This window comes from Pan troglodytes, chromosome 9 (assembly GCF_028858775.2).
Source record: "Pan troglodytes isolate AG18354 chromosome 9, NHGRI_mPanTro3-v2.0_pri, whole genome shotgun sequence".
Lineage (NCBI taxonomy): Eukaryota > Metazoa > Chordata > Mammalia > Primates > Hominidae > Pan > Pan troglodytes.
The window spans coordinates 110,647,553-110,665,635 of NC_072407.2; the positions used below are offsets into that span (position 1 = coordinate 110,647,553).

At 41.3% G+C, this 18,083-nt stretch overlaps 1 protein-coding gene across 1 annotated transcript in view; it reads left to right on the forward strand.

The window, feature by feature from the left end:
- Positions 1-328: 328 nt before the first annotated feature.
- DDX10 (DEAD-box helicase 10) overlaps positions 329-18,083 on the forward strand; it is a 276,872-nt gene continuing 259,117 nt past the window's right edge. Inside the window, exons 1-6 of the mRNA XM_009424123.5 lie at positions 329-759; positions 8,975-9,035; positions 11,112-11,242; positions 12,601-12,759; positions 13,828-13,948; positions 14,874-15,063. Coding sequence (XP_009422398.1) covers positions 574-759; positions 8,975-9,035; positions 11,112-11,242; positions 12,601-12,759; positions 13,828-13,948; positions 14,874-15,063 — 848 coding nt within the window. The 5' untranslated portion in view covers positions 329-573. The remainder of the gene's footprint in view (positions 760-8,974; positions 9,036-11,111; positions 11,243-12,600; positions 12,760-13,827; positions 13,949-14,873; positions 15,064-18,083) is intronic.

Consider the following 18,083-nt stretch of genomic DNA (forward strand, 5'->3'; position numbering starts at 1 on the left):
AGAGGGGCATAAGAAGAATACAGAATATTCATTTTTATTCCTGAGGAAGTACAACCACCATGGATGGAAATCAGAAGTCATTAACTAGCTGTTTACTTCTGGGCAAATCTTTTGGCTCGTTGGCCCGAAAAGTGCAAAACGAGGGTCACAATTTTCATTCACAGATTGTATGTGTTTACACACATACTCACAAACGCTTAGCAAAGTTGAACCTGGAGCAAATGTGTTAATAGCCCTTAAAGGGTCAGTGTATGACGTCACCGTAGTAACAACAACAGTGCGCATGCGTTTTTTTTTAAAGAGCCGGCGTGCTCCCGGCGCCGCTCAGCTCGCCCCCTTCCTTGGAGTGCTGCGCCCCCGTTTCCCCAGGCTGCTCCTCCCAGCAGGAGCCAATTCGCCAATCACAGCCCTCCTTTTCCTGACGTCATTGGCGCGTGCCCCGGTTTCAAAAGCTCGGGGGCGGGCTTCTGGGTTCGCGCATGCGCCTCTGTGCGTTTGTCCCATGCTGGTTCCGTGAGTCTGGTCTTAGGTGTCTCGTGTCGGGGGTTAATCCGAGCTGTCGCCGCCGCCGCAATGGGCAAAACTGCCGACTCTCCGGGTTCGGGAGCCCGACCCGACCCGGTGCGGAACTTCAATCGCTGGAAGAAAAAACACAGCCATAGGCAGAACAAAAAGAAGCAGTTGAGGAAGCAACTGAAGAAACCCGAATGGCAGGTCGAGCGCGAGAGTATCAGCCGCCTCATGCAGAACTATGAAAAGGTGGGGCCGGCGCTGGGGAGGGGGCTCGGGCCGGCCAGCAGCGGGGCAGCGTCTCACTGCGGCGAGGAGTTGCAGAGTGGAGGTGGCGGATCTGTCACCGGGACCCGGCCGGGAATGAGAGGTCACGCCGGGTGCCACAGCTCAAACCTCTGCACCGTTCTGGCCACTCTTCTGCTTGCCACACTGTTCCTAAAAAAGTAATAGAAATGCGGCCGTACCTAAGGGTAGGGAGACTAATGCTGTAATAGCTACAGTCATATTCATATTAATAATACTGATGACAATAATGGTAATAATGACACCTACATTTTTAAGCACTCACCATGTGCTTACAGTAATTGTTTGACTTGATCTGAGGTATGGATATTAATAATCCTATTTAACAGATGAGATAATTGAGGTTCTAAGAGGAATGAAACTTGTCCGAATCTTTCACGCTTAGTAGGTGGTGTGGAATTGGAAGCTAGATCCATGTCTTTCTAATCCCAAAGCCTTTGCTTTTAACCATGAAGCCAGACTGCATCCCTCAACATCATCTATGCTCCTTCCTGTGCCCACCTCATTTTCTCCACAGGCTTCATGTCCCCATCCAAGAATTGGCCTAGAAAAGCTGGACCGCTGGTCTGTTTCTGTCACCTATCATCCCCACATTGTAGCTGGTGTTCCCAGATGAGTATACCTGTAATGATCACTTTGACCTCCTGACTTCTTCCCCCAACCTCCAGACTCCACAGGTCTGTCAATTCCTCTTTTCCCTTTCCCTAAATCCCATGTTTGTTGGTCTTCACCCACATCATTCAGCTTCTCAGCCCCCTTCTAGTGCAGTACAATCAGGGATTTAACAGATGGAACATTCTTGGAACTAAGGTTGCCATTGTAACAAATTACCACAAACTTGGCGGCTTAAAACAACAGAGATCTTGAGGTCAGGAGTTCGAGACCAGCCTGACCAACATGGTGAAACCCCGCCTCTACTAAAAATACAAAAAAATTAGCTGGGCGTAGTGGTGGGTGACTGTAATCCCAGCTACTTGGGAGGCTGAGGCAAGAGAATCGCTTGAACCCGGGAGGCAGAGGTTGCAGTGAGCCCAGATCGCACCATTGCACTCCAGACTGGGTGAGATGAGTGAGACTCTGTCTCAAACAAACAAACAAACAAAAAAGCCCAGCAACAACAGAGATTTACCTTGTCACAGTTCTGGAGGCCATACGTCTGAAATCAGTTTCACTGGGCCAAAATCAAGGTGTCAGCAGGGACTTGCTCCCTCCAGAGGTTCTAGGGGAGAATCTGTTTCTTGCCTCTTGTAGCTTCTGGTGGCTGCTGGCATTCCTTGGCCTGTGGCTGCATAACTCCAGTCTCTGCCTTCTCCTGTGTCAGTCTATCTCTGTTCCTCTGTTATAAGGGCGCTTACGATTGCGTTTAGGGCCTACACAGATAATCCAGGATAATCACCCCATCCCAAGATCTTTAGTCACATCTGAAAAGTCACTTTTGCCATGTAAGGTAACATTCATCCCTTCCAGAAGTTAATACATGGACATAAGTTGGGATCATTTTTAGCACCACATCCTAGCTCCACCATCTCAGCAGACCGTAGAGCTAGAAACCTAGGAGCAGTCTTAGCTACTTCTCTCTTACCTACTCTTATATCCAGTCAGTCACACTGGTGATCTGTTCTGCTTACATTTTTCAAATGCTTCTTCATCCCTACTGCATTGTCTTCAGTCCCCATCATCTCTTGCCTGGATTACTATAGTAAATATTGCTTTCAACAGGGATCAGCAAACTTTCTCTGTAAATGATAGTGAATGTTTTCAGCTTTGTAGTCCTAAGGGTGGAACTACTCAATTGTTCCCTTGTAATACAAAAGCTGCCATAGAAATACTTAAATGAATGGGTGTTGTTTTTCAGTAAAACTTTAATTAGTGAAACAGGTGGCTGATGGGCTTTGTCCCCTAGGCCTTAAACCTTTTAATTTATCCTCTATACTTCTGCTAGAATGATTCTTTCCAAGATGAAGATCTAATCATTTTACTGCCGATTAGAACCCTTCCTTGGCTCACAGTTACTTTTAGAAAAATTGTCAAATACAGCGTGTCAACATGTTCTAGTCTGCTGCAGAGTAAGTTATTTGTGGTCAGGCTGACCTGGTTTAAATCTCACTCTTTTCAGGTATTGGCTAGCCAGGTTTCTTCACCCCTCTAAGTCTCAGTTTCTTCTTTCAAAAAACAGAAGTTATTAGCCACCCAGAGTGTTGTAAGGCCCAAATGAGATAATGTGTATACACCAAGTGGTACATGATAGGCATATATGAAGGAACAGCTTGCAGTTTTGTGAATTGTGCATGCTTCTTGTGCTTCTCATCCTGGTACTTGATGTTTCCACTGTGTGCAGTGAGCATACCCATCTGCCCACTCTAAGGAAAGGTACTCTTCCTTCAAGATTTAGTGCAAACTTCTCTTCATCACCTCCCCTGGCCAAGTTAGGGCTACTGTGCATCTGTAGCATTTTGTAGATACCTTTATGACAACATTTATCAACTGTCTGTGATGATTGCTTCTTTAACTTTTTTAAAAAAACTCTCCTACTAGACCATGAACATTCAAGGTCAGCAACCGGTGATACACTCGTCTTTGCACTCCCCAGAGTCTGGTAGCACAGTGCTTGTCCTTGAATAGGTGCTCAGTCAGTGTTTAGATGTTGTTTGCTGTAAGACTAGACCTTTCCCAGGTGGCTTTGCTCTGGTTGGCAGCATTGGATTATTCTTTTTTTGTTTCTTGTAATTGTGAACATTTATCAAACTTTTATGCATGCTGGCTTTCCGTATACTCACCACAAATAACCCTGTGAAATTGTTCCCATTATACAGGTGAGACAACTTTAAGGCACAGCAAGGTTAAATAATTTGTGTAAGGTTAAACAGCTAGGAAGTGAAAAAGGAGTTCTAAGCCAGGTAGTCTGATACCAGTGCACCAAACCAGTAGGCTTTACTGCATTGCATTTATTTAAATCCCATTTGTTTCATTGTTGAAGGAGCAGCTTTTTCCCCCGCTAAGCATTGTTCTGTTTTACTTCTTTAATTTTAGAAATATTTTCTTAAGATTTGGTTGAGAAATAAATGCAGTGTGAAATCAGTTGTCAAGGTTAGCAATACTAGGATATAATTATTTGAATAGCAGGCTTATCATTCTCTAGGTAAACAAGGTGCAGGCCCTCACTATGTGGCTCCTCAGGTGGTAGCATTGTACATAAAACTTACTACATAGCCATGGTACACAGGTGGTGCTCAGTAGCCTCACTGGTGAACTACTGAACAATTTGATTCTGAAACCTTTTAAAACAATTTGACAGGCGCTTGTCTAGGCGGGTGTGAGTATACATGGAAAAAAAATACGTGCCCAAGTCCCTAGGGAACCTGGGCATGTAGGGGTTGATACAGTTTGACACAGTTATATTAGTATGCATAAATACGTGCCCAAGTCTCTAGGGAACCTGGGCATGTAGGGGTTGATACAGTTGATACAGTTATATTAGTATGCATAAAATGTTATAATAGTAAGTTTGTAACATGTACCTCAGTGCTGTGGAGTTAGAGGATGGTGTAATTAGGGGAAGTTGAGTTATCCTTTACTGAGCTCCTTCTGGTCAGATGCATTACAAAAAACATGCTTCTTCTGGGTATGCTTCCCTTCCTCCTGGTGGTTGCAGCCTCAGGTCTGGCTTGGGGGAGCTGATGTGGGCTGGATTTCATCCCCTGCATCTCAGTCTTAGCAGATTTCATTGTGGTGCATACGAACTGTCCAGTGGTTTGCAGTTGCCAAGAGTGGAGCTAAGCTTTTTTTTTTTTTTTTTTTAAGATGGAGTCTCACTCTATCACCCAGGCTAGAGTACAGTGGCACCATCATGGCTCACTGTAGCCTTGACCTCCTGGGCTCAAGTGACCCACCCAACTCAGCCTCCTGAGTAGCTAGGACTACAGGTGCATGCCACCAGGCCTGGCTAATTTTTTTGGTAATTTTTATAGAGATGGAGTCTTACTGTATTTCCCAGGCTGGTCTTGAACTCCTGTGCTCAAGCGAACTGCCCACCTGTAATTCCAAAGTGCTGGGATTACAGGTGTGAGCCACTGTGCCTGGTGGAGCTAGTTCTTGAATGATGAGTTCATCAGATAGAAAAGATTGGCAAGGATGTTCTAGGTGGAGGGAACATGGGGAAATACAGAGAGGTGAAAATGCATGGCATTCTTTGAGGGAGGAAATGCTCCTTGGAGTGTTGGATGCATTCCTGAGTTGGCTTCAGATGGGTTCGAGAAGAAGGTTGGACTGTGATGACACTGGAGGCTGCAGCATGCAGTATAATGGCTTCTTAAAGTGTCCACATCCTAATACCTGGAACCTGTGAATATGTTAGATGGTAAGGGGTAATTAAGGTTGCTTAATCAGCTGACCTTAAAGTAGGGCGATTATCCTGGATTAGGTGGGCCCAATGTAATCACAGGTGTCCTTAGATGTGGAAGAGGGAGGCGGAAGAGTCAGTGTCAGAATGACGTGATGTGAGAAAGACTTGGAGTCTGTTGCTGACTTTAAAGACAGAAGAGGGTCACCACCTAGGAATGTGGGCAGCCTCTAGAAGCTGGAAAAGGCGGGGAAATGGACTCTGCCCTAGAGTCATCAGAAAATAACGCAGCCCTGCTGCCACCTAGATTTTAGCCAAGCGAAACCTATTGTGGACTTTTGACCTCCAGAGCTCTAAGGTAATATATTTGTGTTGGTTTAAGCCACTATTTGTGGTAATTTATTACAGTAACAGTAGGAAATTTATACAAAGGCCATGCTCAAAGACTTTATCTGGAAGCCATGGGAAGTATGTGGCGGGACTCTGTATAGAGAGAATATATCTGAGCTGTAAAGGTTGGAGGGTAAGAGATCAGGTAGGAGACTGGAGACTATTGGTAGAGTCTAGGTCTTGGGTCCTTTGAGAGGCAGATGACAAAATGGGATTGGGTGAACTGGAGCTTTAGGGGTTACAGGCACAGGAGGGGGAATGTCCATGAAGGCTGAAGGAGAGGAAACAGGAGTAGGGAGGGAAAGGAGAGAAGGATGGAAGGAGCAGCAGGTAGGAAGGTAGGAAGAGTCTCAGACTGCAGCACAGTTCCAAGAAAGCTTCAGCCAGGCTGATGGGGAGTCACTGATCCAAAATTGTCCATCAGAGGAATCCCCGGGCCTGCAGTAGCACTGCTGAGCCCCACCATTGACTAGGAGCAGCCCAGGGGAAGCATGGCTTTTTCATGGTGGGTCTAGAGGAGGCACAGCTGGCATTGTCAGTCAACTATGCTTCTCACAGCAGGAGGGTGGTGTATTTCTAAGGGGTGGTGTGTGCTGGAGGGGCTTCTGGAAAACTGGGGATTGAGGCTCACTGAGAAATGTTGAGCTAGCTGTGTTAGTTCAGCAGCTGTTTTTACTATTGCTGAATGACTCTGCATCTGGGATTCATTTAGACTGTAATCAGCTGTACTGTATAGAAACTGCATTCAAATCCTGATTTTTTTTTTTTAATCAAAATTTGGTCTGGTGTAGTTGAGGCAGTTTGCTGTTCTTCTCTTGATGGCAATAGGTGTGGAGCATTCTAGGGCGTTTCAATGCTTTTTTCATCAGGCATTATTCACTTTAGCAAGAAATAGGCATTACCAGAGAGTTGTGAGAAGTATAAGAGGATGGTCAAATGTCACCCTTTTCTCCTCCGCTTTTCAACTTTTCCAACAGCCGTGGGAAGCCTTTAATAAGGACCATCCCTGAAATATCTCTTCCCTGAATTCAGAAGAATAGTGAGACAGATTTGTAGACTGAGTATGAGTATTATGGAGATGTAAGTGATTTTCCCCCCCTAAGAAAGGGATAAAGGGAAGGAGAAAGAGTTATTTTTTTGAGGTGGAGTCTCGCTCTGTTGCCCAGGCTGGAGTGCAGTGGCTCTATCTCTGCTCACCGCAACCTCTGCCTCCTGGGTTCAAACGATTCTCCTGCCTCAGCCTCCCAAGTAGCTGGGATTACAGGCGCACGCCACTGCGTCTGGCTAATTTTTATAATTTTAGTAGAGACAGGGTTTCGCCATGTTGGCCAGGCTGGTCTTGAACTCCTGACCCCAGGTGATCCGCCTGCCTTGGCCTCCCAAAGTGTTGGGATTACAGGCGTGAGCCATCGTGCCCGGCTGGGTTATTTTCTTTGTAGGAACCGTAGCCATCTCCTGCTGTGGCTGCTATGTAATCCTTGGAATATAACAGAATATCTAGAGCAGGGTCAGCAAACTCTTTTTCTGTAAAGGGCTGGATAGTCTGTGTTAGGCTTTATGGTCCATACAGTCTCTGCAACAACTACATAGACAATAAATAAATGAATTATTGTAGTTGTGCTCGAATAAAACTTTACTTACTAAAATAGGCAGCAAATTGGATTTGGCCCATAGGCTGTAGTTTGCTGGGCCCTATTTTAGAACATCAACAGAATCAAAAGTTCCTTTTCTTCGTCTTCTTTTAAAGAATATGGCGCCTGTAATCCCAGCACTTTGGGAAGCTGAGGCGGGTGGATCACGAGGTCAGGAGATCAAGACCATCCTGGCTAACACGATGAAACCCCGTCTCTACTAAAAATACAGAAAAAATTAGCTGGGTGTGGTGGTGGGCGCCTGTAGTCCCAGCTACTTGGGAGGCTGAGGCAGGAGAATGGCGCGAACCCGGGAGGTGGAGTTTGCAGTGAGCCAAGTTCGCGCCACTGCACTCCAGCCTGGGCGACACAGCGAGACTCCGTCTCGGGGAAAAAAAAAAAAAAAAAGAATATGGTATATAGTTTTCTGTTGTAATGCTTGATTGAAGAGTGTTGGAGCAGTTTCATTCTTCTAAACTTTCCCTCCAGGAGGTTAACTGGCTTTAGGAAGATAGATGTGCTGTGCAATGTTTTGTTTGAGGAGCTCGCTTTGCCTGTACTGTGTCTCTTGCTGGGGATTGAAGAGTGTGTTGGCAGCCTGCCTCCTTCTGTAGGCATTCCATTCCCTTTGAAAACAGCTTTTTAGCTGATAATACCACGAGTGCTAGAGTGAGCCACACCTAATTTTAATGCCTTGTTTGGAAGATTATCTTCTAATTGAGGTTCCTTGCTGGGACAGTGTGTTATTTGAATAAACCGTTCTTCTAATGCTGGTACACTGATTCTGCCTCCTTTCCAGTGATATCTGAAATGATTTGTAGGGATTAAGACAATGTTTTAATATTTGTATTTTCAGCATTGGAGGGCACAGAGTAAACACTTGCCTGGGCTATGTTAAGAATCATAGGAAAGATGTGTAGATTGTAAAATGAAATACAACTGTCATCCTTTTACTGCCTAGAGTGTAATTTAAATAAATGAACCATACAAATGCAGCTTTTTCCTTTTGCGAATCATGTATAATTTGGCAGCATATTTCCAGAACTGAGCAGTAGTTCCTGCCTTCAGCATCTCTAATAAAATAATTCTCCTGAGCAGCTGAAATGAAATTCAGAAAATTGGGTTTGTGCTAATAAAGAACATCAGTAATGAATATTTGAATAATGTAAAGTTAGCAAAATGTTACTTATTGTGACTTCAAAGCATGACAGACATTTCCCCTGTGTTGAAATAATACTCCTCCTTCAGTAACCCCAAAATGAATAGTTATCAGGTTGGATTTCATAGGCCACTGATTTATGGTTAAAACTTTGAAAGGATTGTGCTAACAAGAAATATTTCTCCAACTAATTTCACTCTTTTTTCCAAATTGTGTGTATAGAACTATTTTCATTGTGATCTGTGGTTTGTGGTAATTTTGTCCTTGTTTCTTTCATTGATATCCCTTGAAGGATGATAGGAAGTAAATTTTCTTCCTAAAATTGATGTGGTTGGTGATGCTTTACTGTGTTCAACATTTTGGAGGTCAGATAGTAGTATGTGTGGTGTGTGTGCGTGTGTGTGTATTGGGTGACTTTTTTTTCCTTACCAATTGAAATGCTTACAAATGTATATTCGATTCAGGGACAGCCTCTTCAGGGCATATTTCGTTACAGAAGGAATGATGGCTTTTAATTAGAAGCGATGATTGAATTCAACCCTGAATTACCAAGGATGAGCTGGGCAATACAATGTAGAGAAAAAATGGCTGTGTCGTGAAACAAATGAATTACCCTGATTCCTTTTTCTTTTTTTCCAGATAAATGTAAATGAAATCACAAGATTTTCAGATTTTCCCTTGTCCAAAAAAACATTGAAAGGTAAGTATATGGTGATCTTGGGATGTGTTATTGGATTTCTTGGCATTTTTGATAAATGGGAGAAGATTTAGAGGGTTTAGCCTGAAAAATCTTATTTTGGCAAATTTTGATATCATGAAAACCAATGAAAATAAGCAATATTCAAGTTTTAACAGTACGTTGTTCTCATTCTTTCTGGACTAATTAAAAGAAAAACAAGATTCCAGCATCCTCTGAATAAAATGAAATCTAATTTTGTTAGTTAAAATAAGCAAGGGAACAAACCAAGATGCGACACCCTTTGTATCTGTTTGCTAGGGCTGAGATGACAAAATATCAGACTGAGTGGCTTAAACAACAGAGACTGATTTTCTCACAGTTCTGGAAGTTGGAAGTCTGGGATCAAGATGTTGGCGGCATCGGTTTCCTCTTAAGGCAAAATAAGGGAAGGATTTGTTCCAGGCCTCCTTGGCTTGTGGATGGCTGCCCTCTTGCTGCCTTTTTATTTTTGGATACATAAAAATTGTATATATTTGGCCAGGCGTGGTGGCTCATGCCTGTAATCCCAGTACTTTGGGAGGCCGAGGTGGGTGGATCACAGGGTCAGGAGTTTGAGACCAGCCTGGCCAACATGGTGAAACCCTGTCTCTACTAAAAATACAAAAATTAGCTGGGTGTGGTGGCGGGCGCCTGTAATCCCAGCTACAGGCTGAGGCAGGGGAATCGCTTGAACCTGGGAGGCGGGTTCATGCCACTCTACTCCAGCCTGGGCAACAGAGTGAGACACCGTCTCAAAAAAAAAAAAAAATTGTATCTATTTACAGTGTATAACATGATGCTTTGAAATATGTATATGCTGTGGAATGGCTAAATCAAACTAATTATATATGTGCTAATATTACCTCATCCTTTTGTGGTTAGAACTCTTAAAATCTACTTAGTATTTTTTCTTTTTTCAGCATATTTAAATTAACTATAGCAGTATATATTAAGAGAGATATATAATAGATCTCTCTTTTTTTTTTTTTTTTTTTAAGATAGGGTCTTGCCCCGTCACCCAGGGTGCAGTGCAGTTGTGTGATCTTAGCTCACTGCATCCTCAGCCTTCTGGGCTCAAGTGATCCTCCCACCTCAGCCTCCTGAGTAGTTGGAACTGCAGGTGCATGCCACCGTGCCTGGCTAATTTTTAAAATTTTTTGGTAGAGATAGAGTTTTGCCATGTTGCCCAGGCTAGTCTTGAACTCCTGAACTTTAAGGAATCTGCCTGCCTTGGCCTCCCAAAGTGCTGGGATTATAGGCGTGAGCCACCACGCCCGGCCTACAATAGATCTCTTGAAGTTCTTCCTCCTAACTGAAATTTTGTATCTTTGATGAACATCTTCCCACTCTCCTTACTTCCCCCAGCTTCTGGGAACTACCATTCTACCCTCTGCTCCTATGAATTTGGCTTTTTTAGATTCTACATGTAAGTGAGATTATGTGGCATCTTTATTGCTGTGCCTGGTTTATTTCAGTTAACATAAGGTCCTCCAGGTTCATCCATGTTGTTGTAAATAACAGGATTTCCTTTTTAAAGGCTGAGTCATATTCCATTTGTGTGTGTGTGTGTGTGTGTGTGTGTGTGTGTATGTGTATGTATATAACATATATTTTCTTTACTCATTCATGGACACTTAGGTTGATTTCATATCTTGGCTTCTGTGAATAATGCTGCAATGAACATGTGAGCACAAATACTTTTCAAAGTAGTGGTTTTATTAATAAACCCTTTGGATTATACCCAGGAGTGGAGTAGGTGGATCACAGAATAACTTGTCTCCTCTTCACATGGTTTTCCCTCTGTGCATGTGGACCCTTGGTGTCTCTTTGTTCAAGTTTCTTCTCATAAAGACACCGTTTGTGTTGGATCAGAGTCCACCCCTATGGGGCTCTAACTTAATCACCTCTTTAAAGGCCCTGTCTCCAAGTATAGTTATGTTCTGAGGTACGAGGCATTAGGGCTTCAACATAGGAATTTTGGGGGACACAACTCACTTAGCCTATAATACCATCCTACAGGGATCTTCTAAAGTATAATTCTTCCCTCCATGTTGCCAGGTTTGCAAGAAGCTCAGTACCGTTTGGTGACTGAGATACAGAAGCAGACCATTGGATTGGCTTTGCAAGGTAAAGATGTACTTGGAGCGGCCAAAACTGGATCTGGCAAGACTTTGGCTTTTCTTGTTCCAGTAAGTACATTGTCATTGGGTCAGACTGTCTGTTACACAATTTTATAACATTCTGTGCCCAGATGCAAATTATATAAAGAGATGTTTTCATGTTAGATTTCATGATAGATTGGCTAGAATGCAGGCTTCATCAAACAAGAGCCACATGTGTCTTGTTCTCACCATTTTCCCCAGGTTCTAGCACAGTGCCTTGCATGCGGCAGGCACTCAATAACTTATTGAATGAATGAACTATTGTGCCTTAACAAGTCATTACATTCTTGATGGAAGTGGAGTGCTCCAGTATGGCAGGTTAAAGTGGTTCTGTGCTGCAGTAGGACTGGTGGGAGACAGTTTCTGCTCTCACCCTTGTGAGCCTGCCAGTGGCATTTATACTTACCACCTTGTTTAGGATAAAGCTGAAATATGCTCAGTTTAAGGAGCTTTAGGCATTTGTTGAGAATTTTCTGGGACATTGCTATCGGTCTTTTATGGCAGCAAAACAGTAGAGCTTCTTAGGCTTTCATTTCCATCTCTGTTATGTTGGTCTCCTAAATTTTCATTCCTATAAAATGACCCAGAAAAATCTCATTTTAGTTTTTTTTCCAAATATTGCAAAAACCACTTTTCTCTTAAATCCTAGTGTGTTTTTGCCCCCTTAAAAAAAAGTCTCCCTATAGCTAGATAATTCAGTTACTATATAACTACAGCAGCTACATGGGTGAAAGTTTATTTACTTATTTTTATTTTTATTTTTTGAGATGAAGTCATGCTGTGTTGCCCAGGCTGGAGTACAGTGGTGCAATCTGGGCTCACTGCAACCTCTGCCTCCCAGGTTCAAGCGATTCTTTCTGCCTCAGCCTCCCAAGTAGCTGGGATTACAGATGTGGGCTACCACGCCAAGCTGATTTTTGTATTTTTGGTAAATACGGGGTTTCATCATATTGGCCAGGCTGGTCTTGAACTCCTGACCTCAAGTGATGCACCCGCCTCCTCCTCCAAAGTTCTGGAATCAGGCGTGAGCCACTGTGCCCAGCCAAAAGTTTTAGTGTGGTTATTTAGAAAATGATAAATATTATTCTTAAGTGTGTTGTAAAGGTCTTTGGGTTGTACATACCTTTCACTGATAGCCAGTTTCCTGATGGCATGGCTCTGGCAGCAGCTGAACTACCGTGGGGTTTCTTTTCCCTTTCCTCTGAGTTGGGGGTGGATGGTTCTGATGGAAGATAAACAAAATCATTTACTTTGGACTGGATAAAACTTGAGTGGTATGCCTTCTGCTTGGAAGATCCCTTTGATTTGGAGGGGCAAGGTTGAGATGCAGGTCAAAAAGCTGACTTCTGATGACTTACTGAACATGAATTTGCTATCTTTTTGAGGTGCTGGAAGCCTTATATCGTCTGCAATGGACTTCAACAGATGGGCTGGGGGTTCTCATAATATCACCTACGAGAGAACTGGCCTATCAGACCTTTGAGGTTCTCCGAAAAGTAGGAAAGAATCATGACTTCTCAGCTGGTCTCATCATTGGTGGAAAGGTTTGTCCTTTTGTCCATGTCCTTCCTTTCCTTCTGTAACCTATACTGGAGTACTGTGGCCGATGACAGGGAGGCAGCAGAGACTTCATCTAAACAGACTGACGTAGACCAGGGCCTCATGGGGTAGTAGCACTTGGTGTGGTCGCTGCTATCTACGATCTGGTTGCCAATTTTGCAGGCCCAGAAAGTCCATTTTTTTTTGTCGGGGAATCTGAATTGATTAGCCTCTCTAAGACATATTTACTCTAATCCTGTAAAGTTATTTGTCGGTATTCATTGGGAAAGATATTTCCGTATATGAACTAGTACCTTTTAATAAGGTATCTATCTAAGAGGCTGAATAATTCAGAGCATTGCTACATCAGCAGCATAAGAAAGGAAGGTAGACTGTTTAGAGGAATGTTTATAGTAGGTCAAGATAAGACCTGCTGCTCACTTTTGTTCTATCTTATAGCACATCTAGAATGCCTGTATCTGCTAGAATCTCCTCTAGACTGTGAGGATAAATACTTCAATTTTTATGCAAACATGCACAAAAGAAGAAAGAATAGCATCACAAACCCTTACGTACCTGTTGCCTAACTTTAACAATTAACAACATTCTGTTTTTTCCCACCGCCTCCAGGACTGTGAGAAGTGGTTCTTGTATCAAGGAGAGAACCTCGGCTTTTTTCAGTTCACAAAGTACAGTCCTTGAGCGGTGTCAGAGTCTGTTCAATGTCCCTGGGTCCTGAATTAAAGAATGAGTGATTCCAGTTTATGTCAGTTCTGATCCAAATAGGAAATCCTGACTTGGAGTATTCATTGGATTATTTTTTTTCTTAGCCTCAAAATCCTGGGTATGAATAAGAATTTAGAACTCTGAGCTCCTTATGTCTTCCTGTAAAGACTTTTATTTAGCCCAGAAATGTGGATATGGTTCAGAAATACAAGGGAAAAGTTATGTTTATTTCCAAGAGTATCTAAAATGTTGTGATGAAATGCCCATGCAGATGGCTTTTATAGCTTTGGTACACAGGCTGCTGAGAGTGATGTGTCTGTGTAATCAAAATAAATAACTGTTTTCAGGATCTAAAACACGAAGCTGAGAGGATCAACAACATAAATATACTCGTGTGCACACCAGGTCGGCTTCTTCAACACATGGATGAAACAGTATCTTTTCATGCTACCGACCTCCAAATGTTAGGTGAGTCAAATGAATTTCTAATTTAAAAAAAAAAAAGCTCAGACTTAGGAGAGAGCCCTTATACATTTTTATGATAGAAATTTTATGTTAGATAAATGTTATGATTCAAAACAAACTTAAAAATTACTGAAACATTTTGGCATTTGGGCTCTAAACCCAGAAAGTAAAAGTAGACTTAAAAAAATCAGAAGAATATATGTACTCTTATATGTGAAATTAGGCACATTAGTATTAGACCATGCCAAGGTTTTTAACACCTGCTTCTAATAACTTGAAAGGTCAAATTGGCATTTTTTTAAATGAACTTTTTCTTTTTTGCTTGGGAATACTACCTAATGTGTATTTTTAAATCAACTTTATCTTTGAATGTTTTTGATTTATAGGAAAGTTGCAGTGGAGAGTTCCTGCATTATCCTTCAGCTGGTTTCCCCTAATTTTTTTTTTTTTTTTAATACAGAGTTTCGCTCTGTCGCTAGGCTGGAGTACAGTGGCATGATCTCGGCTCATGGGTTCAAGTGATTCTCCTGCCTCAGCCTCCCGATAGCTGGGACTACAGGTGTGCACCACCACGCCCAGCTAATTTTTGTATTTTTAGTAGAGGCGGGGTTTCACAATGTTGGCCAGGATGGTCTTGACCTCTTGACCTTGTGATCTGCCCACCTTGGCCTCCCAAAGTGCTGGGATTACAGGCCTGAGCCACTGTGCCTGGCCTTCCCCTGGTGTTAATGTCTTACATGACATGGTACTTTTATCAAAACTAAGGTTAACATTGCTACATCATATAAATTCCAGACTTTATTCAGGTTTTACCAGTTTTTCCGCTAATGTTCTTTTTCTGTTTTAGGATCCAATCCAGGATACCCATTGCATTTAGCCTAATGTATATTTTACATATGATAGTTCAACTTGCATTTTCCTTTTTCAGTTCTTGATGAAGCAGATAGAATCTTGGATATGGGCTTTGCTGATACCATGAATGCTGTTATTGAAAATCTCCCCAAGAAACGTCAGACTTTACTCTTCTCAGCAACACAAACTAAATCTGTAAAGGACCTTGCACGCTTGAGTTTGAAAAACCCTGAGTATGTCTGGGTTCATGAAAAAGCAAAATATAGGTATGTACTCTTTGAGTCAATCAAGATAAATGTTTTTTACTTTTTTAGTTTAGGGATTTGGTATTTTAAATATCTGTTTTCTGGGAATTAAGACATTCTATGAGTTATTGGTTTATGCAAAGCATAGTAAATATACCAGTTAAAATTACCCAAATTCTGCATATATCTTTAAATGTCAGGGTACTTGAATGTAGCATTTCCCAAAATGTGGTCTGGGAGGGGAACAAATGTTTTTCCATAGATGTTAAGAGGTATTTTACCATTTGCCAACACTACCTCTTAATAAACGAAGGGAGAAGGGATGAAATAGCAAATGGTGAGTCAAAGTGAAACAGTTTTATTTCTATTTCTCACAACCTTTAATATTTTCATGGATGTTGTGATTGTTCAAAGCAGTGGGAGGTGGATGTAGCTTGCTACATTTACCAAATTTTTTGGGTACGGAATCATCCTTTTTAGCAGGATTATGCAGTACTAATGTGTTATGGAACACATTTTATGAAGTGCATTAATATTTAGCAAAATACCTTTCAGTCTAAAATTCTAGCAACTATTGTTTTGTCTTGGTCTCACTAAAAACTAGAGCGTAAAGTATATGTGTTACAGTAAAAGTATGTATGTTTGTGATATGCAAGTAGTTGGGGAAATTTTTATTTATCTATTTTTTTCGAGACAGGGTCTTGCTCTGTCACCCAGGCTGGAGTGCAGTTGTGTGATTATAGCTCACTACAGCCTTGAACTTCTGGGCTCAAACAATCCTCCTGCTTCAGCTTCCTGAGTAGCTGGGACAACCGGGGCATACCACCATGCGTGGCTAATTTTAAAATTTTTTGTAGAGTTGAAGACTTACTACATTGCCCAGGCTGGTTTCAAATTCCTGAGTTCAAGCAATCCTCCCACTTTGGCCTCCCAAAGTGTTGAGATTACACTCAGGCATGAGCCACTGTGCCCAGCTGGAATATGTTTTAAGTTGTATTTTCATATGACAATTAGAAGCATATATATTTGGTATGAATCACTGCAGACTTCCAGGAGAAATGTTTTCCAGTAAATATAAAGTTGGATTCTTTCTTGAAGATAGCAATGTAAATTCAACTCTTCTATTATTTATATCTTAAAATTTTTATTTCTTCTTGCTCTGAAATGTTAGCCTAAAAAGAAATAGATTTGGAAAATGAATTGTGTTATCTGGAAATTCCTTAAATAGAGAAAATATGAGTATTCAGGCCCATCTTGACCTTGTATAATGTATGTCTAGGATTTAAAAAGCCTGAGACGAAGAGGCCAGATTCTTTGCTTCTGGGTGATCTTGGGGAATCTGAGTACTGGTATCTTTGACTTTCAAGAACTTGGGAATGGAATAGTAAGATATGTGAGGTACAGTTTTTTTCCCTTGGCTTACTTTTGAGTGGACATTGTCTCTTAAAGAGTTGAGATAGCTATGAAAATTTTTGTGACAATTAACAATTAACTTGAGAATGTAAAGACTGACTGTCTAGGATTTTTCACTTTTCTCTTTTTTCTATTTGCCTCCAGCCTATTTTTAATATTCATCAGACAAATTTTTTTAATCATTAGATGTCTCTAAGACCTTTCATAATTTATGCAAGTTAATTTGTACGTATTATTTCCTATCCCCAATTTCTGTAGGTAACGGTTATTTTCTGTAAATTACAAAGTTTTAGGAAAAAACTGCAAAGACTTTGATATTATTTCACAAATGATTTTTGAAACCCGGTCCCATCACTTGTAAAAGTGTGGTAGACAAAATTTTCAGAAAAAATTTTGGAAGGTAGACAAGTATTGACATAATTTACAAAACCTCAGGTTATATGATAATGGCTGCAGTATTCTAATATTCCAGATTTATAGGAAACATAAAAAAGCAGATGCTCTTAGGAATTTCATCTAATGTCAATGTTAGCTTTTCCACTTTAGTAGCTTATCAAGGTGGTTCATACACCAGGAGAGATAATAATCAAGAATATTTTAAGGTGTTAGAGAGTATCTACTCTCAAATTGTGAAGGACACAACAACTAAAGAAAAATTAGATCTTTCTGAAGTTGTAAGTCAGAGCATACTTAGAAAAAGTATACTAGTGTTTTCATTATGTTGTTATATATAGACAACTGGTATTTCTAATGATTTTATTTTTGAGAGAATATGCCTTTGGGCCATAGCAATTTGCTGTTTTTCAGTGACAAGTTGAATTCTATGGTGGATTATGAAAAATTTCAAATTTGAGATATGTCATGAGCTTATGTTATTAGGTATATACAAATTTAGAATTGCATTGTCATTTTGAAACATTAATCATTATGAAATGCTTCTTTTTTGCATGTGTGTGCTTATTTTCTGTGGACAGTCTGTCTTTTTTGGATTTGGTTTTTTGCCTTTTTCTTATTGGCTCGGAGGAGCCCTTTAGATAAATTAATTATTTATTTGTAATATGAGTAGCAAAACACTTCCCTACTCCCAGTGTTTTTTCATTTTATAAAATGTTTCTTTTTATCTTTACTAATTCCTTTTTGCCTTAAAGTCTAGTGTTTTTTGAGATGGAGTCTTGCTCTGTCACCCAGGCTGGAGTGCAGTGGCATGATCTCGGGTTACTGCAGCCTCTGCCTCCCGGGTTCAAGCAATTTTACTGCCTCAGCTTCCTGAGCAGCTGGGATTACAGGTGCCCACCACCATGCCCACCTAATTTTTGTATTTTGAGTAGAGACGGGGTTTCACCATGTTGGCCAGGCTAGTCTCAAACTCCTAACCTCAGGTGATCCACCCGCCTCGGCCTCCCACAGTGCTGGGATTACAGGCCTGAGCCATTGCGCCTGGCCAACTTTAAGTCTAGTTTGATAATAGTCTACCTATAGCAACTTTCTTTGAGTTATCATTTGCATGGTGAATCCTTTCCCATCCTTGTACTTTCTACATTGTTTACACCATATGTTTTTAGATTTGTCTTTGTGAGTAGCATATTTTTAATCTGGTATGATAATTGCTTTTGACAGTTAATTTAATT